Source organism: Rhinoderma darwinii, chromosome 5 (genome assembly GCF_050947455.1).
Source record: "Rhinoderma darwinii isolate aRhiDar2 chromosome 5, aRhiDar2.hap1, whole genome shotgun sequence".
In the NCBI taxonomy this organism is placed as follows: Eukaryota; Metazoa; Chordata; class Amphibia; order Anura; family Rhinodermatidae; genus Rhinoderma; species Rhinoderma darwinii.
Window position 1 is genome coordinate 166,620,855 of NC_134691.1, and position 27,900 is coordinate 166,648,754.

General features: G+C 42.9%; 1 protein-coding gene across 1 annotated transcript in view; it reads left to right on the top strand.

The window, feature by feature from the left end:
• Nucleotides 1–84: 84 nt before the first annotated feature.
• The window catches only part of DROSHA (drosha ribonuclease III), a 270,019-nt gene continuing 242,203 nt past the window's right edge, over nt 85–27,900 (top strand). Inside the window, exons 1-6 of the mRNA XM_075826743.1 lie at nt 85–183; nt 5,592–6,451; nt 8,248–8,319; nt 11,092–11,329; nt 16,209–16,350; nt 26,435–26,586. Coding sequence (XP_075682858.1) covers nt 5,595–6,451; nt 8,248–8,319; nt 11,092–11,329; nt 16,209–16,350; nt 26,435–26,586 — 1,461 coding nt within the window. The 5' untranslated portion in view covers nt 85–183; nt 5,592–5,594. The remainder of the gene's footprint in view (nt 184–5,591; nt 6,452–8,247; nt 8,320–11,091; nt 11,330–16,208; nt 16,351–26,434; nt 26,587–27,900) is intronic.

The following is a 27,900-nucleotide window of genomic DNA, read 5'->3' on the forward strand; positions in this document are numbered from 1 at the left end:
CCACGTGACTTATCCCTGGTTTAGAGTACGTGGGCGGGACTTCCTGTTGCGTTGTCTCTGCTTCTCTGTGCTGGGTGAGTGGAATATACTCTTATTACATGACATCTATGATGCTGAGTGCGGCTTCTGATGTATTGATGTTCTGTTGGTTCTGGATTTGTAGTGAGAATTCCTACGGCCGTGGTCAGTGTGCCTCATTCTTATGGATCTCATTTGTGTCCACAAATTAATTTATTCCAAAATTGACGTCACACGTTTGTCTATATTAGTTCTCACTGTTGTTAAATGGTAAAATATGTGAGCAAGTATTTTTAAAGATGCCATAAAGATGCCCCATGCTGGTGTAAGGCTAGAGGGGCTCTCCGCTTTCAAAATTGGGTTTATTATACCGAATGTTTTGTCTGAAAATGTAGTCCCAAACCGACATCTCATGGGCAGGTGCCGTGTGGGCATCATGTGTCTTGCCATACACACACCTGTCCATACAACTGCCTTCGTGAATGAACCTTGTACATTGAACTCTGTATACCGCTTGTACTAAATGTTAGTGCTGTAGTGCCCCTATCATCTGTTCGTATTGTAGTGCCCCTATCATCTGTTCGTATTGTAGTGCCCCTATCATCTGTTCGTATTGTAGTGCCCCTATCATCTGTTCGTACTGTAGTGCCCCTATCATCTGTTAGTACTGTAGTTCCCCTATCGTCTGTTAGTGCTGTAGTTCCCCTATCGTCTGTTAGTGCTGTAGTTCCCCTATCGTCTGTTAGTGCTGTAGTGCCCCTATCGTCTGTTAGGGCTGTAGTGCCCCTATCGTCTGTTAGTACCGTAGTTCCCCTATCGTCTGTTAGTGCCGTAGTTCCCCTATCGTCTGTTAGTGCCGTAGTTCCCCTATCGTCTGTTAGTGCCGTAGTTCCCCTATCGTCTGCTAGTGCCGTAGTTCCCCTATCGTCTGCTAGTGCCGTAGTGCCCCTATCGTCTGCTAGTGCCGTAGTGCCCCTATCGTCTGCTAGTGCCGTAGTGCCCCTATCGTCTGCTAGTGCCGTAGTGCCCCTATCGTCTGCTAGTGCCGTAGTGCCCCTATCGTCTGCTAGTGCCGTAGTGCCCCTATCGTCTGCTAGTGCCGTAGTGCCCCTATCGTCTGCTAGTGCCGTAGTGCCCCTATCGTCTGCTAGTGCCGTAGTGCCCCTATCGTCTGCTAGTGCCGTAGTGCCCCTATCGTCTGCTAGTGCCGTAGTGCCCCTATCGTCTGCTAGTGCCGTAGTGCCCCTATCGTCTGCTAGTGCCGTAGTGCCCCTATCGTCTGCTAGTGCCGTAGTGCCCCTATCGTCTGCTAGTGCCGTAGTGCCCCTATCGTCTGCTAGTGCCGTAGTGCCCCTATCGTCTGCTAGTGCCGTAGTGCCCCTATCGTCTGCTAGTGCCGTAGTGCCCCTATCGTCTGCTAGTGCCGTAGTGCCCCTATCGTCTGCTAGTGCCGTAGTGCCCCTATCGTCTGCTAGTGCCGTAGTGCCCCTATCGTCTGCTAGTGCCGTAGTGCCCCTATCGTCTGCTAGTGCCGTAGTGCCCCTATCGTCTGCTAGTGCCGTAGTGCCCCTATCGTCTGCTAGTGCCGTAGTGCCCCTATCGTCTGCTAGTGCCGTAGTGCCCCTATCGTCTGCTAGTGCCGTAGTGCCCCTATCGTCTGCTAGTGCCGTAGTGCCCCTATCGTCTGCTAGTGCCGTAGTGCCCCTATCGTCTGCTAGTGCCGTAGTGCCCCTATCGTCTGCTAGTGCCGTAGTGCCCCTATCGTCTGCTAGTGCCGTAGTGCCCCTATCGTCTGCTAGTGCCGTAGTGCCCCTATCGTCTGCTAGTGCCGTAGTGCCCCTATCGTCTGCTAGTGCCGTAGTGCCCCTATCGTCTGCTAGTGCCGTAGTGCCCCTATCGTCTGCTAGTGCCGTAGTGCCCCTATCGTCTGCTAGTGCCGTAGTGCCCCTATCGTCTGCTAGTGCCGTAGTGCCCCTATCGTCTGCTAGTGCCGTAGTGCCCCTATCGTCTGCTAGTGCCGTAGTGCCCCTATCGTCTGCTAGTGCCGTAGTGCCCCTATCGTCTGCTAGTGCCGTAGTGCCCCTATCGTCTGCTAGTGCCGTAGTGCCCCTATCGTCTGCTAGTGCCGTAGTGCCCCTATCGTCTGCTAGTGCCGTAGTGCCCCTATCGTCTGCTAGTGCCGTAGTGCCCCTATCGTCTGCTAGTGCCGTAGTGCCCCTATCGTCTGCTAGTGCCGTAGTGCCCCTATCGTCTGCTAGTGCCGTAGTGCCCCTATCGTCTGCTAGTGCCGTAGTGCCCCTATCGTCTGCTAGTGCCGTAGTGCCCCTATCGTCTGCTAGTGCCGTAGTGCCCCTATCGTCTGCTAGTGCCGTAGTGCCCCTATCGTCTGCTAGTGCCGTAGTGCCCCTATCGTCTGCTAGTGCCGTAGTGCCCCTATCGTCTGCTAGTGCCGTAGTGCCCCTATCGTCTGCTAGTGCCGTAGTGCCCCTATCGTCTGCTAGTGCCGTAGTGCCCCTATCGTCTGCTAGTGCCGTAGTGCCCCTATCGTCTGCTAGTGCCGTAGTGCCCCTATCGTCTGCTAGTGCCGTAGTGCCCCTATCGTCTGCTAGTGCCGTAGTGCCCCTATCGTCTGCTAGTGCCGTAGTGCCCCTATCGTCTGCTAGTGCCGTAGTGCCCCTATCGTCTGCTAGTGCCGTAGTGCCCCTATCGTCTGCTAGTGCCGTAGTGCCCCTATCGTCTGCTAGTGCCGTAGTGCCCCTATCGTCTGCTAGTGCCGTAGTGCCCCTATCGTCTGCTAGTGCCGTAGTGCCCCTATCGTCTGCTAGTGCCGTAGTGCCCCTATCGTCTGCTAGTGCCGTAGTGCCCCTATCGTCTGCTAGTGCCGTAGTGCCCCTATCGTCTGCTAGTGCCGTAGTGCCCCTATCGTCTGCTAGTGCCGTAGTGCCCCTATCGTCTGCTAGTGCCGTAGTGCCCCTATCGTCTGCTAGTGCCGTAGTGCCCCTATCGTCTGCTAGTGCCGTAGTGCCCCTATCGTCTGCTAGTGCCGTAGTGCCCCTATCGTCTGCTAGTGCCGTAGTGCCCCTATCGTCTGCTAGTGCCGTAGTGCCCCTATCGTCTGCTAGTGCCGTAGTGCCCCTATCGTCTGCTAGTGCCGTAGTGCCCCTATCGTCTGCTAGTGCCGTAGTGCCCCTATCGTCTGCTAGTGCCGTAGTGCCCCTATCGTCTGCTAGTGCCGTAGTGCCCCTATCGTCTGCTAGTGCCGTAGTGCCCCTATCGTCTGCTAGTGCCGTAGTGCCCCTATCGATCATCTGTTAGTACTGTAGTGCCCCAATCCTCTATGACAAACCCCTTCAGAATATATGAGGCCACAATTCCCTAATATGTTATTGGAATCATTACCTTTAACTGTAGGATTGATTCAATCATTAAAGGGAACAGTAGAAGAGTAATCCTTTTTGAATAACCTCCCTCCAGAGCATAAGCAGTTAATAGAGGGTGGTCACATGATTGGGATACCCTCTAGGAACCATCATGTAGAGCTAATGCTGCCAATGTCATTCTGAAATACACGGAGACCCCACACGGACATACACTGACTGCAAATCCGTTCCAAAAATGTCTATATTCTCCCTTGTAAGTAATGATACTAGAGGAGAATACTGCCTGTAATATGGCATGTGATGGAGCATGCCCACTCATGGGTTCTCGTCTTTGTCATAGGGCCTCTCCTCTCTTCTTTTACACACTGTCTCTGGCGTCTCTCACTGTCGACTATGTTATACTGTTGCCCTAATCTACCTCAAAATGACTCAACGCTAATCTTTATTAAAGGGCTTCTCCACTACCACACCATTTAATAAATCATTTGCGATGTTTTGTTTCTATGTGATACCCAACATTATTTTGGGTGCTTTTTGAATACTTTCATTACTGCTTTAGACCAGCCCTTTCATATGCCCTATTAAGCCAGAATCTCTCATGCAGATTTGATGCAGTTTTTGTGGCAGTTTTTGGCTTTTTGAGTACTCGTCTGGCTTTGGCTAAAAAAAAAACTAGACACAAATTTCTGTGGTGTTTTTATGACTATGCACGTAAAATAAATCTGGCTACTGGAGTGGTAACAAAAAGCCGATTTTTCCTGTTTCTATAAAGCTCATTTGTCAGCCTTGCTGTATATACAGGCACAGGATGAAGAGATTCCTTTCATTATTCTTACGGGGTGGGCAAGCTAAAGGTCTTGTACAGGATTCGAAAAACATTGCGGCTTTCTACGACCAACAGTGCCACACCTGTCCACAGGTTGTGTGCGATATGGCTGCTCAGTACCATTCACTTCAATGAATCCTTGGTGCAATACCAGACGCAACCCATGGACAGGTGTGGTGCTGTTTCTAGTACAAAGCATCCAGGCTGTTTTAACCCTGTACAAACCCTTTAATGGAGACCTGCCACCTCTCCTGACATGTCTGTTTTATTTAATAGTTGTATTCGCTGTTAGTTTCTGGAGCGTCTTTTCTTAGAAATCTACTTTGTGCTGTTCCTGTTATTCCTCCTATAAATGTATGAATAAATTGACAAGTGGGTGTTACCTGTTGGGTGTGTCCCTATACTGTCCAATCAGTGCTGACATAGTGAGACTATGTAGGGACACACCCCTCTGACAAAGGGATTGGTAACACCGAAGGCTGGGTTCACACGAGCACATTAACGTCCGTAATGGATGGACGTATTTCGGCCGGAAGTCCCGGACCGAACTCAGTGCAGGGAGCCGGGCTCCTAGCATCATAGTTATGTACGATGCTAGGAGTCCCTGCCTCTCTGCAGGACAACTGTCCCGTACTGTAATCATGTTTTCAGTACGGGACAGTAGTTCCACGGAGAGGCAGGGACTCCTAGCATCGTACATAACTATGATGCTAGGAGCCCGGCTCCCTGCACTGAGTTCGGTCCGGGACTTCCGGCCGAAATACGTCCGTCCATTACGGACGTTATTGTGCTCGTGTGAACCCAGCCTAATTGTCAATTTATTTATACATTTCTAGGCGGAATAACAGGGGAATGGCCCAATGCAGAGTTTTTATAACAATTTTGGAACATGCAGGTTTTTTGTTTTTTTTTTTTAATGTGGGGAATACAAGTATTTACTAAAGTAGACCGGTCAGGAGAGGTGACATGTTCTCTATAATGACGACTGTATTTTATTCCTAAAATTAGTTAAATACATGACACCTTCTCTTTACATGTTTTACTATAGTTCACGTTTGTTTGCTTAGACAGAAATACAACCTTCCTAAATAGTGATATTTGATCTTTGGACACATACATTTATGCATTCATGTATTACACCTCTTCTTGGTTGTACCATGTACTTGCTGTTGGCTCTACATTATGGAGCACCTTGGATCTCACTAGTAACTAAGCACTTGGTATTGGCTAAGTCTTTAGGATTTCATCCATTCGGCCTAATGCAGAATAGAAACATAAGAGACTATAATCTATGCTTTCTCTTTTTCTCTAGTCTCCATAAACGTTGGAAAAGAGAATTCTAATCCTAATACCATTTTCTTTTTTAGGTAATGTCTTTACAAACAGGAAGAGGAGGGCAACAGGCTAGAGGAGGTCAAACCGCTTCAATGCAGACATATCGGCCACAAAATGTAAGGCCAACCCAGTTGCAGCAATCTTCTGGGCAGTATTCCTATGATACCCAAAGTACCCCACCTCCCACGTATTCTAGCCTTCCAAATACCAATTACATGCCTCCGAGGCCTGACTACATGTGTTACCCACCACCTGTTACTCCACCAACACAAAGTACAATAAACCAATCTCTTCCCAGACCCACTTATACTGTCAGGCAAAGTTACCCAATGCCACCTTGTTTTCCTCCTGTTCCTCCTTCTACACTTGGGCCAAGTAATCCCCCACCTGCTGGCCCTCCCACTGCACAAAGCACTTATCCTTACATGGTGCCTCCTCTGATGCCACCACCTATTATGCCCCCTCCATTGCCTCATGTAGGCTATCAACCAGTATATCCCTCTGGGTATCCACCACAGTCTTTTCCACCACCACCGCCGCCACCACCACCTCAGCCAGTATCTAATTTTAATAGCTACCAACAGAATTCAGCATCTTTTCAAGGAAGCAGTCACTATAGACACACAAGCCACAGTCCGTACCAAGCAGATAAACCTCAGAGTGATCACAGGGCACCAGATAGGGGTAAACACTATGATGCTCATCGGCACAGAGAGTACAGTCATAGTGACCGACACCGTCCTGAAAAACACGGTGATCGAAGAGATCGTGGAAGGAGTCCTGACCGGTCAAGAAGACCAGACAGCAGTCGACGTAGATCAGAGTACGAATACAGTAGAACCCCGTCTCATGGTAGGACTCCTCCACGGCATGGAAGTTATGAACGTAACAGGTAGGTTAGAGTACGGTGGAAGACGTTTTTTCTGTCTTATAAATAGCGCACTGTATGGTTTACATTCTGGATCTTTTTTTATTTTAAAAGGACAAAAATGTGGAGTAGCAATGCAACTGTTTATTTAGTGTATCTTTTTTTTTTTTTTTTTGGTATTTAATAAGCCACAGTAAGAGCATAGCATGTTTAAATAAAAAATATGTTAAATTAGGTTAAAAAGTATAGATATTGTAACAGGCACGCCTATTGCTGCCCAACAAGATCTTGTTGATATACGTCATATTATTTTAAAATCATTTAAACTTATTTGTACCATAAAATACTTTTGTCCTTTTCTATAGTTGATTTACATAGTGCATAAATGGGAATTTCATCAATTCATAAATGGGCCCAATATAGTATATGGATACATGAATAGAATAAAATGATGTGTTACGTGCAGTACCAGACTCCATCAAAACACAATTTCTACAGAGCCCAGTTGGTGTGGACCTGTTTAACCCCCTTAAGGACACTGCCAATTTTGGTCTTGAGGACAGAACAATTTTTTTATATTTCCCTCTTTGCATCCCGGCACTCATAATTATTTTTCTTTTTTGTACAAAGTAGTTGTATGAGACTTTGTTTTTTTTGCAGGACGAGTTGTTCTTTCTGTAGGTACCATTTTTTGGTACAAATACATTATCGTTAAATTTATATACATTTTTATTTTGCCGAAATGTTTTTTTAAACTATACACCGATTTATAATCAATATTGTTATACGTTTATTGTACAGGTTGTTACGGACGTGGCGATACCAAATATGTCTATATTATTTCATGTTTTGGGACTTATATTTTAAAAAGTTTATCCATTGTAAAAAATGTGTGTCTCTGTGAATAGTTTTACTATTTTTTTTTATTTAACATTACTTTAATTAATTTGACTTCTTTTTGTTTTGTTTTTTATGCCATAGAGGGATTTTTAATGTTAACTTTTATTTAACTGTAATGTACTGGCATAGATCTATATTCCAGTACATTAGCCTGTGTACTGACTGTATACAGGCAGTTGTTAGGGCATACCTCAGTAACTCCAACAGGGAATATAGTCAGACAGCTCTGGGGTCCTTCAATGGACCCTGAGCTGTCTGGCCATACAAGTTATGGGCCTCGATCGCATCACATGGATTTCCTGTGACCCGATCAATGGGCAGTCCATCCTTCTCTTATTCACTTTGAATGCTGCAATCCACTTTGAACCCGGTATTCAAGGGGTTAACGGCAGAGAGAAGAGGTTTCTCTTCTCTCTGCCGTTAGAGTGGGGCTGCGGCTGTGTATTACAGCCATTGCCTGCTCCTGATCGCGCGCGCGCGCACACACTGGCTGTCTCACAGGACAAGAATGCTCGTACTGATGCGGCAAGCACCCGCCACTCAGGAAGAGTATTCTCGTCCTCTGTCGGTAACCAGTTAAGACACTTCTAGATGATATTCGGCATTTGGTATAGTTGGTAAACAGTTCAAATAGTTACAATAGGTGGACGATTGTACATTAACACCTGTAGCATTGTAAAAGTAGCTCCGAACTATAATACAGACCGTACCTCAGGAAGTACAGCAACTTTTATTAAACTTTCAGTGCACATTAACTCTGTTTAAACTGTAAAATGGTGGGTATGTGTATATATATGTGTGTGTGTGTGTGTGTGTGTGTGTGTGTATATATATATATATATATATATATATATATATATACACACACACAAGCACTATTCTGCTAATTTCAAGCATTATTTCATTTTCTAATTATAAAGGGAAAGGCACAGACATCGGGATAGCCGAAGATCACCAAGTCCTGACAGAAGTTACAGGAAGAGGCCAAAAAGGTAAATTGCTAGGCCTTTAATGAAAACTAAGAGCGTTCCATTTTACACCGTATGCAGCATCTAGAACCAGGTTTCTAGCACTTGAGAACCCATTGAAAAAAAAATTTCATCTCACGGAGACCTTGCCAATTTATTTATTCCAAAAGAGGAAAAAAGTCTAAAAACCAGACATATGCAAGCCACAGCAAAATTTATTCAGACCCCCTACTGCAAAATTAATTCAGACCACAGACCACAAAATTAATTTAGAGCCCAAGACTTGGGGTCTGAAGTCTAAGATCTGAATTATCTCTGTGATGCTTCCTCTGTGTGACAGCTCCTTTTCCCCCTTCCTTTCACAGTAGCCCTTAATGTGAAATTTCACCCCTCTCCTTTACACATCAGCCCCGCTATTGAGCGTTCACTGGGCTGCCGGTCACTTCAGTGGTAGGGGGCAGTGTTGGCAAGCAGAGCAGGAGCTGGAGCAATAGGAAGATGAAGACGACCGCAAAATGGATGAAAATTTGGACTGAATGACATACTTTGCAGTGCTCATGTCACCTGATGGCGCCAACGCATTTGCAGTGCAAACCAGCACAAAACCGTCTCGGGACTACGAACAGTGCTTGGAACCCCTTTTGGGGTTCCACAGAAGCCCAGGGTTTCACAGAACCCTGGTTGAGAAATATAGATTTACATGTAGAAAATAAGTGTGTATACTTTTACCAAGTACCGACTAGAATCGTTCTCAGATTGGCACGCTGTACTAATATTTTAAGCCACGTTATGTTAAACAATAAATACATTTCTACGTTTATACGGCCTAACTTATATAAATCGATCAAGTCCCATATATACAAGCAAATATAGGTTTTATGTATAAAACACTGAGAATGAATGGCAACCAGGTATAACAAAAATCAATGACAATACTGTAGTAGCAAATATTCATTGTTTCCTCATGTGTGTCCGGCTGTTAGAATGTTAAATAGACCACACTGTCTGGAAAGTCCCTTTTTATTAGACTATGGAGCACACTCCCAGACAAAGCAGTCACATCATATATAAACATTATTAAATACTGTATAATAAAATTGCTGTACAAATGCACAAACAGTACATGATAAAAGGCATGTAGTAAAATGCACCAAAAACTGCCCATTGCTTTTTTTCCTTATGGCTTCTTCAGGGCCATGTTGATTTGTCACAAAATACTTTTGGTCAAATACCAATCAAAATTATAATCCTTTTGTGTTTTGGGCCTTGATGCTTAGAGCAAAATTTCACCTTTTTAGGATGCTTCATTCTAAAGGTGATTTTATTTTTTTGGTTTTGTTTGATCGTCTATCAATTTTTCTCCCGTTCTGTTTTAGATTACTTAGCGCAAATTTTTTTTATAATTTGTTCAATTAATATTATTTATCAAGAATGTAATGTATGACTTCACTATAGGGCCAAGAACAAAGACCCTATTTTAGTTTTAGATGGTATCTCCATCCCTTAGCTTTAGATAGAGAATCTACACATGGATGAAGGTAATACGGATACAGAATTATTTTTAGGCAAGGCGCAGGATCAGGTAGGGCCAGGGTAGAACAAACAAAAATTGGTGGCATGGGGGAATTATTGTTTGTTTGGTGCTATGTACATTCTGTTTGATACACAGGATGTCTATCACTGGTTTGTGTAGGTTTGGATAGGTGTGTCCTTTTTTTGGTGGGGTCCATTTACTAAATTAATTTATTAACTTGTTAATTATTTTTTTACTATTGGGGAACACCGTAAACATAATCTTTGTGTTACCTGATGGCCTCCTATACAAATTTCTGATAACAGTGATCTAATGGCGACATCATCCTTTTTACCAGTGATCTATATAGAGACACACAAAAAAGATATAGGTTGCTTCCTCTGTGCATCTCCCTCAAGGCCCCTCTGCCACAGGGAATCCCTGTAATGTTATCAATGACATCATCGGGATCCCTACCAACCACCTATATGCAGAAGTAGTGGCTTCTGCATACAGGGACTTTGTTTTTAGTGACACTGAATTTATTATTTCAGTTCCCTGTCACAGTTCATGTTTAGGCTGTCAGTGTGCTGTCCAAATCCTACTGATAGCACTGCATGCAGGAGCAAAGGGAGCATGTCAATTTAAGCGTTTTTTTAATCTAAAAATGTTTTTGCTCATTTAAACGTAAAGAGAGATTTAGTTACATATAGATGGCTGCGCCAGCGGTCAGATGCGCTGTTCCACACTGTTCCAGGTTATCAGCACCAGTCATGTGATTACATCAGCTCCGCCTCTTTATTGGTAGTTGGTCATTCCGACCCCCTGTCTCTGTGATAAACTTGCCCTGAGTGGTCGATACGTCAAACCATAAATAAAACATCTTCCTTCTTGCGGATGGCAAGATGTAGAGGCGGAATGGTGCATCTGACCGCCGGAGCGGCCATGTTTATGCAAGTCTCTCTTTACTTAAATGAGCAAAAACATGTTATTAGCGGGAAAACCCCTTTAACAGGCTAATGGCATAGGAGGCAAATATTTTTTGTGGGCTGGGCAGGAAAGGGTTAAATAACTACATTAACTATTTAACCAAAAGAAAATGTATTGGCTGAATGCAGCTACTCAGCGGTGCGCAGTTAAAATAATTTAAGTTGGTATACCACGTAGGAATATTCTACTTTGCAAAGTGGAGTCACCGGAGACATGTATTGTTTATAATGTTACGGCGCAATACTGATATATGAGTATAAGAAGAAAAAACCAATTTATTATATGTGTTCTAGTCCTTCCCCTAGTAGGGACCGCAAAAGAGCAAGATGGGAAGAAGAGGAAAAAGAAACTGCCTCTGAAAGTCCTTCATCACGCAAAGAAAATAGCTATACTTTGTTAAAAGACAAGGAACTTCTAGAGGAGAACCCACTGGACAGAAATGATGAGGAAGATGAAGATTTGCTGAAATCTGTGTGGATCCGTTGCACCCATTCTGAAAGCTACTATTCTAGTGATCCAATGGACCAAGTAGTGAGTAATCGGCCAACACCAGTTGGGTCTTTTCTGTCTTAAAACATTGATATTTTATGTTTTTGTTTTTTTTGTATATTACATTTTTATTGGAAGAAAAGGCAAAGAAATAAATATATCAGCAATTTCAATACATACACATTAAACATTCAATAATGAAAGATATGTATAAAAAACAATAAAACGCTCTCCGTCAATATTGGAAACTTAAAGGGTAACTAAACGTACAAAATTCTGACATGTCGTAGTGACGTGTCAGAAGTTTTGATTGGTGGGGTTCCGAGCACTGAGACTCCCACTAATTGCTAAAACAAAGGGGCAGCAGCGCTCATGTTAGCACTCAGCCGCTTCGTTTCTGTTCGGTTTTTCACGTAAAGCCGATGTATTGGAGTACAGGTTCAGAAGTTTGTCGAACGTTTAGTTACACTTTAAGAAATAATTCAGTGCTGTAAGGTGGGGGTAGAGTTTGCATCCAGTTGAGTTGGATTAGAGCCTTAGCAGCGGCAATGAGATGTGTAATCCGATTGGATTTGGCCCATGTATAGGTTTTACTTGGACTGGTCAAGAAATCATTTTGATAGTCCATTCGAAATCTGGCTCTGAGACTCGTCATATAATTTGCGCTATTTTTTTCCAATAGGGGTTAATAAGGGGTCCGTGCCACCGAACGTGAGTGAACGAGCCCATGTCTCCCTTACATCTCTAGCATAGGTGGAGACAGGTAGAGAAAGCATGAGTAAATTTGGTTTCCTGGTCAGACAATGTGATATTCAATTATTTTTCCCATGCAAGTTAATAAGCCAACTTGGAGGTCGGAGGGAGGACAAGGAAGTTGTGATACAAATTAGAAAGTTTTCTAGAAACCCCATACTTGGCTATTATGACTTTCTCAAATTGTGTAACCCAAAAAAACGGCAGCAATTTAGTTTCAAATTCAGGTAATGTAGAAAGGTAAAGTGTAAGGACGGAACCAGTTTCCTAAAGGACAGTACATCTGGAACTGAACGAGCACCTAGTAGATTCCATATGGTCATATTGTTTGAAAAGTCATCTTTTTTTTTTTATTAAATAAAATTGTGTGATTGGGGCAACTTTCTAAATACATTTTATTAAAAATAATTTTTACTTTGAGATACAGCTGCTTTGTATTCTGTATACTGAGCAGCGGTATCTTGCACTGAGTCCTGTGTCTGTCAGGTCAGTGGGTCCTGTGTGTCTGACACGCAGAATCGAGCTGCTATTGATCACATCTAAGTTCATATCTTAGATGTGATCGATTACAGGTGGATCGACATGCAGGACCCGCTGACACTGAACCCGTCAGTCCCGCGGACCTGACGGATTCAGGTCTTCGCTAACGATACAGCTTCTCTGTATATAGGATAAAAAGCATTTGTATCTCAAAGTAAAAAGAACTTTAACAAAATATATTTAGGAATTTCCACCAATCACACTGATGTGCAATTTTATTAAAAAAACAAGACTTTCTCAAAGGTGTACATAGCCTTTAATGCGTTCCACATGGAGGAAGAACCGGAGCTATCAGATGACTCGGGAACTAGACTAGCTGGAAGGATTGGAGTAGGGGAAGGTGCTAGAGGAGCTTGTACTGCGCTCCAGGTCTCACAGGCTACCCTCACAAGGGGGTCAAAGTTATAAGCCTTATAGACCTTAGGGTCTGGGTAGCAGAGGTCAGATAGGAAGAAGGGGCCTTGTAATAAACTTGAACACCAGAGGTCTTCTGAGTAGTTTATGAGTAAGTCTAGTCTTCTGTGTCAATCGGAATCCTTCAGAGAACACTATGTATGGATTTAAAGATGGAAGAGGGGAGGTGGATAGGGGCCATCTGAAGAACAGAGGATCTTGGGGATGAAATATGACTTCAGGAGATCAAGGGAAGGTCATAAGACTTCAAAAGTCTAGACACATCCGCAAGAAGGATCGATGATTATTGGCCAATTTTGCTGGGATGTGAATACCTGAGTATTTAACGATATTTTATGATTTTAATAGTGTTTTTTTTTTGTTTTTTTTTGCATCTGCGTGGAATCGTAATGTTGGTACTTGCGTGAAATCGTAATGTTGGTACTTGCGTAAAATACACCGACCAGACCAATGATTGTGATTTTGAAACATGCCTGGGATAAATCCTGGGGATTATGCATAAATTTAGAAGAACATGGCTAAATACGGCAGTCGTATGCTTTGTACTCATTGGTCCTTGTCTCCGTATTCTTGTTGCAGAGCACGTGTGGCTGGACTGTCAGAGTAAGCTTACAGTAAGGTTTCTAATGAGTTTCCGTAGGAAATGTATTCCCAGGCATGCAGTTTACCTGTCTAATCCCAAACCTTTGTGTGAAGTGTTATCCAAACAAGTGAAACAGCATATCAACTGACAGCAAAGAACTGTTCATACAGAGATCAGTGGAGCGTGATGTAACACCGCAGCAGTAGGCAGATAATCCGAGACCTCATTATTTTAGGAATGCGCAAATAAATTGCTCCCCATCATGTTGTGAAAGCACGTCGGGCACATTTGTAAACATGTGGAAAAGACCGGGAACGAAGGTGTGCTTAGGAAACAAAATGAGACTCAACACAGTAATGGTCTATGAGTTCCCTTTTTAACGTAAGCACAACCCGAATGTCGTGTGCCGTACATACTAAGATCACCCTTGTAGCCAGTGATTGGCTGTAGTGGTCACATGGCTAAAGTGGAAAACTGAGATTAGCTGGGTACTACGCGCCAGAGCAGTAGTGGGGGAATTTAAAAGGTGAGTGTGCGTATTTGTTGTTTTGTCCTATAAGCAGCTGCCAGAAAATTGTTTACAGCTAGAAGACCCCTTAAATGTGTCACTAGAACGATTTCCAGTCGAAGAAAAAGTAGACTTGATTCCACAAAACTTATACTGTAGTTAGACCCCATTTGACATACAGTATGAATTGTGGAATTATGAAATCTGAGAAATCAAACATATTAAGAAAATCAATAAATAACTTAAAGCCCAAGAGCATAGGACATAATGTGAAATAGTCTAAAAAAAATGTGTTTTTTTAATTTTTTTTATTCAGGTCAGTCAAGTGTGTTTTGCTGTAACTTTTTATTTAGTATTTATTTGTTTTACTTAATTCTATATGCAGAGCAGCTGTATATTTCGTTTTGACCTGAATCAGTCAGTCTGAGGGTATGTGCACACGATAAGTGTCTTTTACGTCTGAAATTACAGCCTGTTTTCAGGAGAAAACAGCTGCCTCGTTTCAGACGTAAAAGCTCCTCCTCGTATTATGCGAGGCGTCTGTGACGCTCGTAAATCTTGAGCTGCTCTTCATTGACTTCAATGAAGAACGGCTCAAATTACGTTGCAAAGAAGTGTCCTGCACTTCTTTGCCGAGGCAGTCAATTTACAGCTGTCAAACGACGACGCGTAAATGACAGGTCGTCGGCACAATACGTCGGCAAACCCATTCAAATGAATGGGCAGATGTTTGCCAACGTATTGTAGCCGTATTTTCAGACGTAAAACGAGGCATAATACGCCTCATTTACGTCTGAAAATAGGTCATGTGAACCCAGCCTTATGGGTTCAGTGTCAGCAAGTCCTGCGAGTCTTCTGACATGCAGGAGCCACCTGCAATCTATCGCATCTAAGTTATGAGCTTAGATGTGATGGATAACAGGTGGATCCTGTGTCAGAGACTCGCAGGACTTGCTGACACTGAACCAGTCAAACCCGCGGGAACAGGATTTAGCGCTACATACAGCCGTCCTGTATACAGAGCAGCTGTATCAAAAAAAGTAAAAATAATTTTTAATAAAGACTAATAATAAAGCTACACCAAACAGTGACGCACCTGATTATTTAAAAAAATTCAAGATGCTATACGTGCATCTATTTAATGGCATAGATGCTGATTTCCTAACCAACCCCTAATAATAATAATAATATATACATATATGTATGGCACTTCCATGCAAATTTGTAAATGCATAAAAATGTATATTTGCGGCTTAGTGTGATCCAAGCAGAAAATTAGATGCACGACCCATCCTAAAAACGAAAAATTCCTGATGCTCAGAGTTCATACAAACCACCTATGCTTATGTCTACATGAACATATCTTCATAAAATCACAGGAGTTGAAGAGACCAAAAATCTGGTTGTAAACTGGAAATTTAAAAAATAACCTGTAAAATACAGGGATTACACCCATTCAATAGTCAGTGCATTCCCACACCCTATATATTTCCTGAAAGCCGAGAACCTGGTGATTGCAATTGTCTTAACGCATAAACGCAGGATCCAGCTATTATCGATCACATCTAAGTTCATGAACTTACAGGTGCTCAATAATGGGTGGTTTTCGCATCAGTCCAGTTGACCTGTTGGATTTGGCTTTGACCTGCCAAGATACAGCTTCTATGTATACAGGATAAATAGTATCTGTATCTCAAAAAGTAATTATATATATATATATTATTTTTTTTATAAAATCCAATTCAAAAGATGTTTAGAATTAAATAAAACATGGATTTATTAAAAAAGAAAGATAAATGCATCCAAAAGTTTACGAAGCCTTTAAATACAATAGCAATTAGACTATATAATGTTATTTGGAAATGCGCCAACTTCTGTGGTAGTGATCTAAAGCTACTTTAGGGCTGCCGATGCTCTATATTAGCTGTATATTTTGAATAAATCCTGCCAGGGGCGCAGTCAGATGCTACACTAGAGGAGACCGATCATCAGATTCTATCCATGCACCATTCCTTGCCAGAGTTTATTAATGTGTGCTGATTTGTTAGCAAGCCCTCTTTTTTTAAATGGACTACATCTAAATGAATGGTATGCTCAGTTGTCATTCTGGTGTCTCTTCAAAGGGCGACTCCACGGTGGTTGGTACAAGCAGGTTACGGGATTTGCATGACAAGTTTGAAGAAGAACTTGGCAAGCGTCAATCAAAAGCTAGAGCTGCTAGGCCGGCGTGGGAGCCACCAAAGACCAAATTAGACGAGGATTTAGGTAAGAAGGCAATGTTCCTTTTCTCTGTGCTTGTTATCTCAGTCTTACTATTTTTTATTAAAGCAGTGTTACCACCATCTGTGAAGGTGTTTCTATCCATGCCTAGGAAATGTTTGTTCTCATTTTTTTCTGAAGCCTGATACGAGAGATGTGGATTTTAAGAAAGTGTAAATATTCTTGGCAACAATATTACTTTATTACATGGTATATACTTGGCAATCTGTATGTATAGGAAGTATTTTTGTAGCTTATAATAAAAAAAACAGCACAGACTCTTCACTGTACTGGTGTATTATTTCTAGATGTTAACCCGTTAGTGACCACCAATACTCTTTTTCACGTCGGCCACTAATGGGCTTTATTATAGGCCTTTTCACGGAACTGCATCAGAATAGATAAACAGAGAAGGGAGCCCTTAAATCTCCCTGCTCTCAGCTGCCAGAGGTAGCTGGGGGCATCCCTGGTCTAACGGGTGAGATCGATATCGGTATCGATCTCATCCGTTTAACCCATCAGATGCGGCGCTCAATAGCGAGCGCTGCATCTGAGTTGTTTTGGAGAGAAGGAGGGAGCTCCCTCTCATCCCACCGACACCCGGCGATAAGATCTAGCAGATACCTGTCCTTTTTAAACGGACAGGCAGTAATACACTGCAATACAAAAGTATTACAGTGTATTATAAAAGCGATCGGAGAATCGCATATTATAGTCCCCTAGTGGGACTAGTAAAAAAAAAAGTTTAATAAAGTTAATAAAAAAAAAAAAGTGAAAACAAAATGAAAACCCCACTTCTTCCCCTTACAAACTGCTTTACTATTAAAAAAACCAAAATAAAGTAAAAAAGTTACACATATTTGGTATCGCCGCGTCCGTAACGACCCCGACTATAAAGCTATTACATTACTTAACCCGCACGGTGAACGCCGTAAAAAATTATATAAAAAACCATGAAAAAATTGCTGTTTTCTGTGAATTCTAACTTTAAAAAAAATGTGATTAAAAAGTGATCAAAAAGTTGCATCTACTCCAAAATGGTACCAATAAAAATTACAAGTCGTCCCGCAAAAAAAAAGCCCTCATACAACCGCATCGGCGAAAAAATAAAAAAATGATGGCTCTTCAAATATGGAGGCACAAAAACAAATAATTTTGAAAAAAAAGTGTGATTACTGTGTAAAAGTAATAAAACATATAAAATCCATACACATTTGGTATTGTTGCAATGGTAACAGCCCGCTGAATAAAGTTATTGTGTTATTTATACCACACGATAAACGGCGTAGATTTAGGACGCAAAAAAAGAGTTGCAAAATTTCAGTTTTTTTTCTATTCCCCCCCCCAAAGAAAAAATTAATAAAAGTTAATCAATAAATAATATGTCCCCCAAAATGGTGCTATTAAAAAATACAACTTGACCCTATTACACCTATGTCGACGCAAAAATAAAAAAAGTTATAGCTCTTGGAATGCGACGATGGAAAAACGTAAAAAATAGCTTGGTCATTAAGGTTTAAAATTTGCTGGTCAATCCGGATATTCAAGGAATTTTGGTACGGGATAGGAAATGTTAAATACCTTTGTGTCAAAAAAGACAAAAGTATAATAGGTATGATACCTTTATTGGCTAACCATAAAAGTTCTATATGCAGCTTTCAGAGCACAGAGGCCCCTTCTTCAGGCAGTTTACAAATGAATGACTTAGGCCCCATGCACACGACCGTGTTCGGTCCGTGATATACGGTCCGCATGTCGGCTGCATGTCCCGGACCGAACACAGTGCAGGGAGTCGGGCTCCTAGCATCACACTTATCTATGACGATAGGGGTCACTGCCTGTCCGCGGAACTACTGTCCCGTACTGTAATCATGTTTTAGTGTGTGACAGTAGTTACGTGGATAGGCAGTGACACCTAGCGTCATAGATAAGTATGATGCTAGGAGCCCGGCTCCCTGTACTTTGTACGGTCCGGGACAAGCGGCCGACATGCGGACCGTATATCACGGACCGAACACGGTCGTGTGCATCAGGCCTTAGAAAAAAGCACAACATTTAGATGTTACACAAAGACAATTAGTACATGAGGTGATACATCATTAAGATAAGCCGGGGCAATAAAACTGAGGTTATAGGGGTGATGACTTAGGAGTTAAGGCATCTGGAGTCAGTCTGATAGGGGACGTGACCTGTGTCCATGATGTCCTTCTGACTCTGCGCAACCCACAAATTTCTTTACCTAACCTACACTTGGTCCTAAATGAATATAGCCTTTACTTGGGATATAAGATTAACAATTCTAATACAGAAGCCCTACCGATTCGCCTTTCTCGGTCGCTTACTTCGACCCTAGAATCCTCCTTCAATTCTAAGTGGAAGGATGACACAATCAAATATTTGGGTATTCAGCTTACTCACTCTTATAACTCCTTATACAAATGTCACTTTTCCCCCTTTTTTCAGGAAATGAATAGACTATTATCGAAGCGGTCCCCCCTCCCCCTATCCTCCTTCGGCAGAGTGTCTGCAGTTAAAATGACTATTTTACCAAAATACCTTTTATCTTTTGGAAACTCTCCCTGTGCCTATACCACGAAAGGATATTCGAAAGTCCCAAACATCTTTACTGAAATATATTTGGGCAGGTAAACGCCATAGAATCCTGAAGTCAGTCCTACTTTCTACTATTTCATCGGGTGGACTGGCAGGTCCTGATGTCTATTGTTAGGGTGTGTTCACACGGCCTATTTTCGGCCGGTTATCGGGCCGTAAACGCCGCCCGAAAACTCAGAAGCAGAGCGCCTCCAAACATCTGCCCATTGATTGCAATGGGAAAAACGGCGTTCTGTTCCGACGGGCCGTTTTTTTGCGCGGCCGTTTTTCTAAACATACCCTTACTATCTAGCTGTACACCTGCGTAGGAACCCTAGTTGGGCTTCGCTGCATGCATATAATAAATGGACTGAGATTGAGAAACTCTGGATTGCCACTATCCATCCAAATGCACAGTTGTGGTCTGGGGCTGTAGACACTTTGCCAATGCCTTTACTTTACTTAATGACCTTTACTGAGAACATTTGGAAGCTTTCTAACACCCTCTATTCTTTGTCCTCTTTAAAATCCCCATGACATCCTTTTTATTTAACCCTTCCTTGCCCGACGGTCTCACTGCGAGGATGACTCCGCCTTGGTCGAGAGCTGGTCTCTTCTATTTTGCTGACATAGACCCGTGCTCGAGGACCATTCCACCATTTCAAATGTTAGGGTATGTGCACACGACAACGCCAAATACGTCTGAAATTACAGAGCTGTTTTCAGGAGAAAACCGCTCCTGAATTTCAGACGTTTTTACAAGTGCACGCGTTTATAGCGGAGTCTTTTACGGACGTAATTGGAGCTTTTTTTCTATGGAGTCCATGAAAAACTGCTCCAATTACGTCCCAAGAAGTGTCCTGCACTTCTTTGACGCGGCCGTAATTTTACACACTATCTTTTGACAGCGATGTGTAAAATGACAGCTTGTCTGCACACAACATTGTAAGACCCATTGCAGGCAATGGGCAAATGTTTGCCGAAGTATTGGAGCCGTCTTTTCAGGCGTAATTCAAGGCGTAAAACGCTTCCATTACGCCTGAAAAATAGGTCGTGTGCACATACCCTTACAATCCAAATATAGTTTACCATCTTAATGCATTCTTCAGCTATCTGCAAATTACCCAGTTTGCCAACTCCCTTTATACAGATAATCGTTTTTCTAAACCTACACCCTTGGAATTTCTCTGTAAAACTACCACCTCAACTAGTGGTTTAATCTCTGAGATCTATGATATTCTCTCCTCTCCAAATATGCGTACAACTCCCAATCATGGATATATGGTTATCTATCTGGGTAGGGAGCTCCCCCCTTCCTACCCTATTATTTAGTCTCATGCAGCGAAGTCATCTCTTTGTGCTTCTTATAAAGAGGACCAATATAAGATTCTGATGCACTGGTATCATACCCCGGAATTCCTTCATCGTATCTTCCCTGTAGTCTCCGACAGGTGTTGGAGATGCCGCAGTGATAGGGGGACACTCCCTCATATCTTTTGGGATTGCCAATTGCTTTGTCCCTTTTGGAGAGCGGTCAGTGATCTAGTCCATAGACTACTGGATGTCTGGCTCCCTCTGACAGCTAGGACTTTTCTCCTCAATGTACTGCCTAAAGGCTTGAAGAAAGTGCATTCCCGATTGTTATTACATGTTCTTACTGCAGCTAAATGTCTTATAGCGGACCACTGGAAAAGAGCGAACCGTCCTACGCAGACTGATCTACATAATAGAATTAGGGAGATTAGGAGAATGTTGTCTCTCACAGCTTCCATGAACAATCAACTGGATCACTTCCATACGGTTTGGTCACCATGGGATATGTATGACTCTTCTAGACCACCCTGAGCTTACGCAATACCTATACTAACCTCCTCTTATCTACCCATGTACGACTAGGATATCTCTTTGCTCCCTTCCTTGCCCCCTCTTTTCCACTTTGTACCGGTCTATTGTCTTGTTATATATGTTTTATGTGTTCACTACTTTTTGTTGACTGTTTGTTTATACAATAGGGTAATATGTGGAGTTCATGTTCCTTCAGAACTTGTCCTCCACCAAAAGTTTCTTCCTCATTATCTGTTTGCTACATAGAACCCTTGTAAAATATGCAATATATTGGATTTACACATGTCATAACTTCCTACCGTTGTTATCTTGCATTATACTCTGTATTAATGTGATACATATTCTGTTCTTTTTCTGATGGATCATTGTTAGGTACCTTCTTTTTTTTTTTCTTTCAAAAATGAAAAAAATACACAATTGGAAAAAAAAATAGGCTGGTCATTAAGGGGTTAACCCCTTAATGATCAGGACTGAAAAGGTCTTAATGACCAGCTACATTTTTCAGTTTTTACCACTCTGCATTTCAGCAGCCATAACTTTTTTATTTTTCATTGTCGTGGCCGTAAGAGGCCTAGTTTTATGCGGGAGAAATTATATTCTTTTTTTTTCAATGCAAGAAAAAGCGATTCTCTGCATAGTTTTTCTTGTTTATTTTTTTATCCCGTTCACGTTTCAAGCTAAATAACTCTTTACATTATTTCTTCAGGTTATTACGATCATTTAGATACCTAATATGTGTAGTTTTTTGTTTTTATTTAGTGAAGGGGCAATAAAATATATTTAATGCAAAATAATGACTTTTTCTTTTCTACTCCTTTTATTTATTTATTTTTTAAACTTTTTTTTTTTTTAAATCCCATTAAGGGATAACTTTATTTAGAATTTTATTTTTTACTTGTAAGGTATTAGCATACTCTATTCTAATACATCATACTGTGTCACTATGACACAGGCTGCTGTTAGGGCAGCACATAGTGTGCCCGAACAGCAGGCTTAATGAACAGACAGTCCTGGGGTCCTTTTGTAGGTCCCAAGGGCTGACTGCAGAGGGATTCCCTGGTGTTTGATCGCGTCACCGGGTTTCCGATGACTAGATCAAAGCGGGTAGTTCCCTTTGATCTTTCCGCGACAAAGGTTTAAACAGCTTGGGACTGAATGTTTTCCGACCCCAGCTGTATGTAGCAGGCTGCTCTGAGCTCAGGAGCTGTAAGTTACAGGAGCGCTCATCAGCCTCTTCTACAACGACGCCAAAAGACGTCGCTGTAGACTGAGGTCATGCACCGCCTGCCCTCAAAAGACGGAGGGCGGTCGTTAAGGAGTTAATGTATGTGTGACGTGAGTCATATGCTTAGCTGGTACCTTTTTATGCTGCAGTTCTGCTCTGCCTGCAAGTTTTATCCAGTCTTAATGGATGTCACCTAAATAAGCAAAATTTATATTAGCGGTTTTCATGTATGTGAATTAGTCTACATCCTGGAGCTTCGTTGGCGGCTATGACCAATCTCGTTTATTGCTTAGCGGTGTTTCTAAGATCACATGGCAAGCCAGTCCGCTGCCAGCACGTAGAGGAAATAGCTAAATAATGAGTTGTATGGTTATGTTCACACATGGCGGATTTATTACAGACGTTTTCCTGAAAGTCTTGGCCTTTCGGATATACTAAACAGGTTTTCCAGGGTTTTTTTTTATCTCTAGAATGTAAGTTAGTAAGCTTTCAAACTGCTGACAGTGCAAAACACATGGTGGGGAGTGCAGTGTTGGCTGACCAAGAAATCAAAAGTTTTATGTCACTAACACCGAAATTGTAAGTGCCACCGAGGCACGTCCAATCAGCAGACCGCTAGAGCCATAACTCAGAGCAGAGAATGGCACTTGCAAACACATCACCAGGTACATCAAAATGAGGATTTCTTGATCATGCAACTTGCATGACCAACAACACAGGTAAAACTGCACTCCCCACCTTGTATATACCACTGTCAGCGGTTTTGAGGGCTCACAACTTCTGATAGGTTCTTTTTTCGGAAGGCCGTGTTGTGAACTACTTGCCGATCATGGTTGGTCTGTGAAGGTTGTCGTTCTGGTCGGCTATGCCATAAGTTAAAACGATAAATAGCAGTTTGCCTTAATCTGTTGTCTGCATTGGGCTTCCATCGATAGGATACAGATATGTCGTTTAGCATCATTGACTTGACAAAATTGTACCCGACATCGGCCAAAAAAAAAAATCTAACGCTATAGATAAACATGCTAAGTCATTCCCTTATTATTTCTCAGTGTGTCCCTGGTAGAGAGTCGATGGTTATTTTTGTATGGCCCAATCTATTTTTATAAGCAAGGTGTCCGCAACTTTTTGCTTTCTCTCTGTTCCCTCATTGTCATAAATTTTGTGTTCATGTAATTGCTGTTGCCATATTAATGTACTATAAATTCTCATTTAATATCATTGGGGTACACAGGAACCATGGGTATTGTCCCTGCCACTAGAAGACTGACTCTAAAAGTTGTCTGCTCCTTTGCAGGCTATACTAAGCCTACAGACACTGAAAAAATAAGTTTGAACTTCCTGTCAGAGGGAGCCATTCCTACTGACCATAGGTCTATTCAACTTATTATTTTTAATCAAATTTTTTTTTTTAGGTCAGGGAAACGGGGAGGGTTCGGCCTCCTTGTTGCCCTTGCTGTGGCACGAGCGAATAGTGTTGAGTTCAGGAATTCGCACTGTCTTCCCTCACTCGTCGATGACATAGAGGGAATAAGCCAGTTCAGCTGCCGTGTTGCCCCAAGCAGAGATGACACCCTTGCTCACCCGCCTATATGAGCTTGGTGCGTCGCAGTGAGGCCACAGCACCGGCTTTAACCCCAGCTTCCCCAAAAGAAATGCCCTGAGGTAGATATTTATTAATCTGTACGCTGACCACCAGCACCTCTCTCCTTTTGGCTCCAGGTCCCAGGACATGCTACTCTTCTTCCTGCTCTACAGGAACTGTTTTTTTCTCCACATACTGGTAGGCCCTGTTCAATTTTATAGGGGCTGGCACCTATTCTTTTTTTCCCTCCAATCTTAGCATGTCAGAAACCAGGATATCTTGTCAACCCAGTCACTTATTTTGCCTGCTCAGTTTGCAAGTGCAAATTTTACACTAATCAAGTTAAGACCACTTGCAGCTTCTGTTCTGAACCACATATTTCCAGTATTTCTCAATCCATGATTAAGGCAATAGAGGGACCTCCCTATGCATGCTATTTTGTGTGGTCCTCTATCCACCACTCAGGGGAGTCCGAGCAACCAGGAAGACAGGCGCAGCAGGTCCCAAAAACACCTTAGGTCCCCGACTGCTTGGTATGTCTTGGGGCTCTTACCTTAGTGTAGTCCCTTTTTTATGCTGGTAAGAATTCGTCCCCCATTTCCATGTCTGATCCGGGCCATCCAGGATACACTGCAGATCAAGGCTTCCACTTCTCAGAGGAACGTGTCGTTTAAGAGCCCTAAGTGTGTCGTTTAAGAGCCCTAAGTGTTCCTTGAAGCGCTTCAGCAACTATTCCGAGCTCGATGAGGTTTTGACCGGGGAATGTTAGCGGTCGGACAAGCGTTTCCAAAAACCTAAATGTTTGGACATCTCTAACCCCTTCCCTGCTGCTCTTGTTTCCAAATGGGCTGCTTGTCCTACTATGGATCCACTGACTTTTCAGGTCTACACCTGGTGAATGCGGCTGCTCTCGAGAATCCTATGAACAGACCTCTGTATCTTATGAAGTGGCAGGGTCAACTCAATGACAGTCCTTCGCGTTCACTTGGGTTTCCAAATCAGCATCTGTGTGGTCCAAGCAGCTCAAGCATGGTATCCTGATTAGTGCTCCTTCAGACCTAGCTAGCTGACCTCGCTACCCAGATTACCCACTCCGTCAATTATCTAAGTTCTGCGTCTTGGTAGCATGCATGGCACTCTTCTCAGGCCACGGGTATTATTGTGGCCATTCACAGGTTCTTGTCTGTTTGGCAGTGGACTGGGCAAAATTATTTCTGAGGCCATTGGCAGTAAGAGTTCTCTTCCCCCGCAGATTAGATCCTGACGTTCGGGCCCAGACCGTAAGTCGGTGCCCTTTCGGTACTCTCCGCAATTCTCCAACTCCTGTACGGAAAGACCGATATTTTTTCCAGGACATTCTGAGACCATCGTTCAAGCCCTGCCTTCAGATCCCATTTGAGAACCTTCCTTCAAGGTGTTGTGGGATTTGAATCTGGTCTTGGATGCTCTCCAGCTTTCCCACTGCAAACCTCTCAGGGATGTCTCTTTACTACCCATCTTCTGGAAGATTACTTTTATGGTCGCGGTGAGTTCGATCAGGTGAGCATCAGAAATGGCTCTTTGTTGTTCTCCGCTCTTGATTCTCAATCAAGACAAGGTGGAGCTGCGTTTGGTGCCACTTTTCTCCTGCAGGTTATCTCTGCCTTCCACCTCAGTGACGAGATTGTGTGGCCATCCCCCTCCCTCCCATCCAAGGGAGAGGTCCCTTCATAAGTTTGATGTGTGTGTATGGTCTATCCATCGCTATCTTTTCGTCATGTCTTCCTTCCAGCAATCGGACTCCCTTTTTGTCCCTCCAATCTTAGCAGGTTGAAAACCAGTCCCCTGGATTGTTCATGTGAGAGGCTTACGGCCTCCAAGGCAACTATGGCTCATTGTATCCGCTCAACCATTGGTGAAGCATATTGTGTGAAAGAGCGAGATCCCCACCCTCCCGGTTTAAGCCCACTCTTCCTGGGTTGCTACAGCTTCCTGGGCAGTACATCAGGCTTTGGCGCAGTAGGTTTGCAAGGCCACTGTATGGTTCTGCCTTCATACTTTCTCCAGCTTTTAAAAGGTGCACACGTTTGCATCAGCTGATGCTAGCATTCATCACAAGGTTTTGCATACAGCGGTGGCTCAACCATCTGCTTAATCAAGTTTTTTTTCTCTAATTAATTATATTTATTTTACCCACCCCAGAGACTACTTTAGGACGTCTCATGTTTCTTGTGTCCTCCAATGATACAAATGAGAAAAAAAAAATTTTTTTTGGACTCGCTGTAAAATCTTTCTTGTAGAGTTAGTTGCGGAACACAGCTTCCTCACCTTTTTGTTTCTGAGGTTTAGATTGCTGTTTGGCGGTTCTCCCGTTTCTAATGTTTTGTGATATTTGTTCCTTTTTTGTTTCTCCTGGGGTTGTTTCTCCAATTTGTTCTGCTGGGGTACAAACTGATCAGTGGCTGTAGGCAGGAAATAGCCTGCATAGGAAGGGACAACTTCTTACCCATGTAATATTGCCATGCTTCTATCCGCCATCAGTTAGTCCCAGTCACATGTACTATAATGACTTGAAATATGTATAAATTTTTTTTATTTTATTCTGTTGTGATGGTCTCTTTAAAATACTATAAAGAACAAGAAGAATACAGTAGACCTATAAGTAAATGAAAGGAATAATAAAAACGAAGTATATAGGCATTGATGTCACTTTGAGAACAGGGGACGTAGAATATCATCTATAATAGAAAGCTGTGATTGTCATGGTTACTTTATTTAATTATTTGTTTCCCTGATTCTGTGAGGTTGTAGTAAAATCAATGCTTTATTCTGGATGTGCTTCACTTCTTCCATTCTGTTGACAGAGAGCTCCAGTGACTCTGACTGTGATACAGATGATGAGAGCTGCTCCAGCAGCTCCGACTCTGAGGTCTTTGATGTGATTGCAGAAATAAAGAGAAAGAAAGCTCATCCTGACCGTCTTCATGAAGAGCTCTGGTATAACGACCCCGGCCAGGTCTGTATCCTTGATATGTTGCAAGCATCTCAAAAGGCGTTGCATAGCTGGAGAATGTGTAGAAATAGCTTATGAAAAGGTCAAGGCATTTACTGAACTGATGCTACATTAAGACAGTAGTTGTAAGAACTATTCTGCATTTCTCGTACCATAAGTTGAGTTGGGGAAAATAATTTTCTGACTTTTAAAATACACATTAGTATTCATTCTAAAAACTGGAGTATTAAAAGGAATGATACTTAAAGAGAACCTTTCACTACCCCAGGGACGTGCATCTGAGCGCACCATCTTATAAAGGCGTTGCTGCACAGACCTTGGGGCACTTTGAATTAGCTGTGTAGTCTCTGCCGTTCTGGAGATATCGTTCCGTTATTATTGGCGCCTGATATGTAAATTAGCCCCTGTAGTGTCGGTAGGGTGTTCCTGGACACGGAAAGGGTGAGGGGGCGTGATAGTCAGAGCTCTGACACTGTCTAATCAGCTGCAGACATGATCAGAGCGGCTGCTGCTGTGTGATCTCTCTCGTGAGAGCCGTCTTCTCACTTTCTGACAGTAGCAGGAGAGAGGAGTGGAACACACCCACACCGCAGCTGATTGGACAGTGTCAAAGCTTTGACTATCACACCCCCCCACGACATCTCCAGAACAGCGGAGGCTACACGACTAATTGAAAGTGCCTCAGGGTCTGTGCAACAGCGCCTTATGCACTCCGCTGCACATGTCTGGGGTAGTAAAAGGTTCTCTTTAAAGGAAACCTGTTAACGACTCTATGCTACCCTCTTTGAGGGCAGCATAAAGTAGTGACACATGCTGAGTTCCGCAGTCTGTCACTTATCTCTGATAGATTAGTGATTTAGGGTAACTTAAATTTTGTTTGTTGCAGCACGAAGCGAGTGCTAGGAGGAAGGAGTCCAGCAGATTCATGATTTGCCGATGCCCCGCCCAGCTGTCGATTGACAGCTTTCTCCCAATTACTGTGCATAGGGAGAAAGCTGTCAAACATCGGTGGCTGAATGGGGGAAGCAGAAGCTCATGAGTACGCCGGACTCCTTCCTACCAGTGCAACGTACTCCAACATACAAAAAGTTATCCTAAATCACTAAACTGGGCTGTTTGAGAGGGCCAGTCCCCTCTTTCTAACGTCTTAGATGCCACGGTCTCAATTGACTGTGGGATCTAAGTGCTTAAAAGGCCAGGATCAGAGAATTCTTTGTTCCTGGCTGTTAGTGCGAGGTATCAGCTGTAATACACAGCTGACACCCGCATCGTAAGGAGCTGTCTTAGACTGTGAGCCCGTTCCATACTTTAATCCCA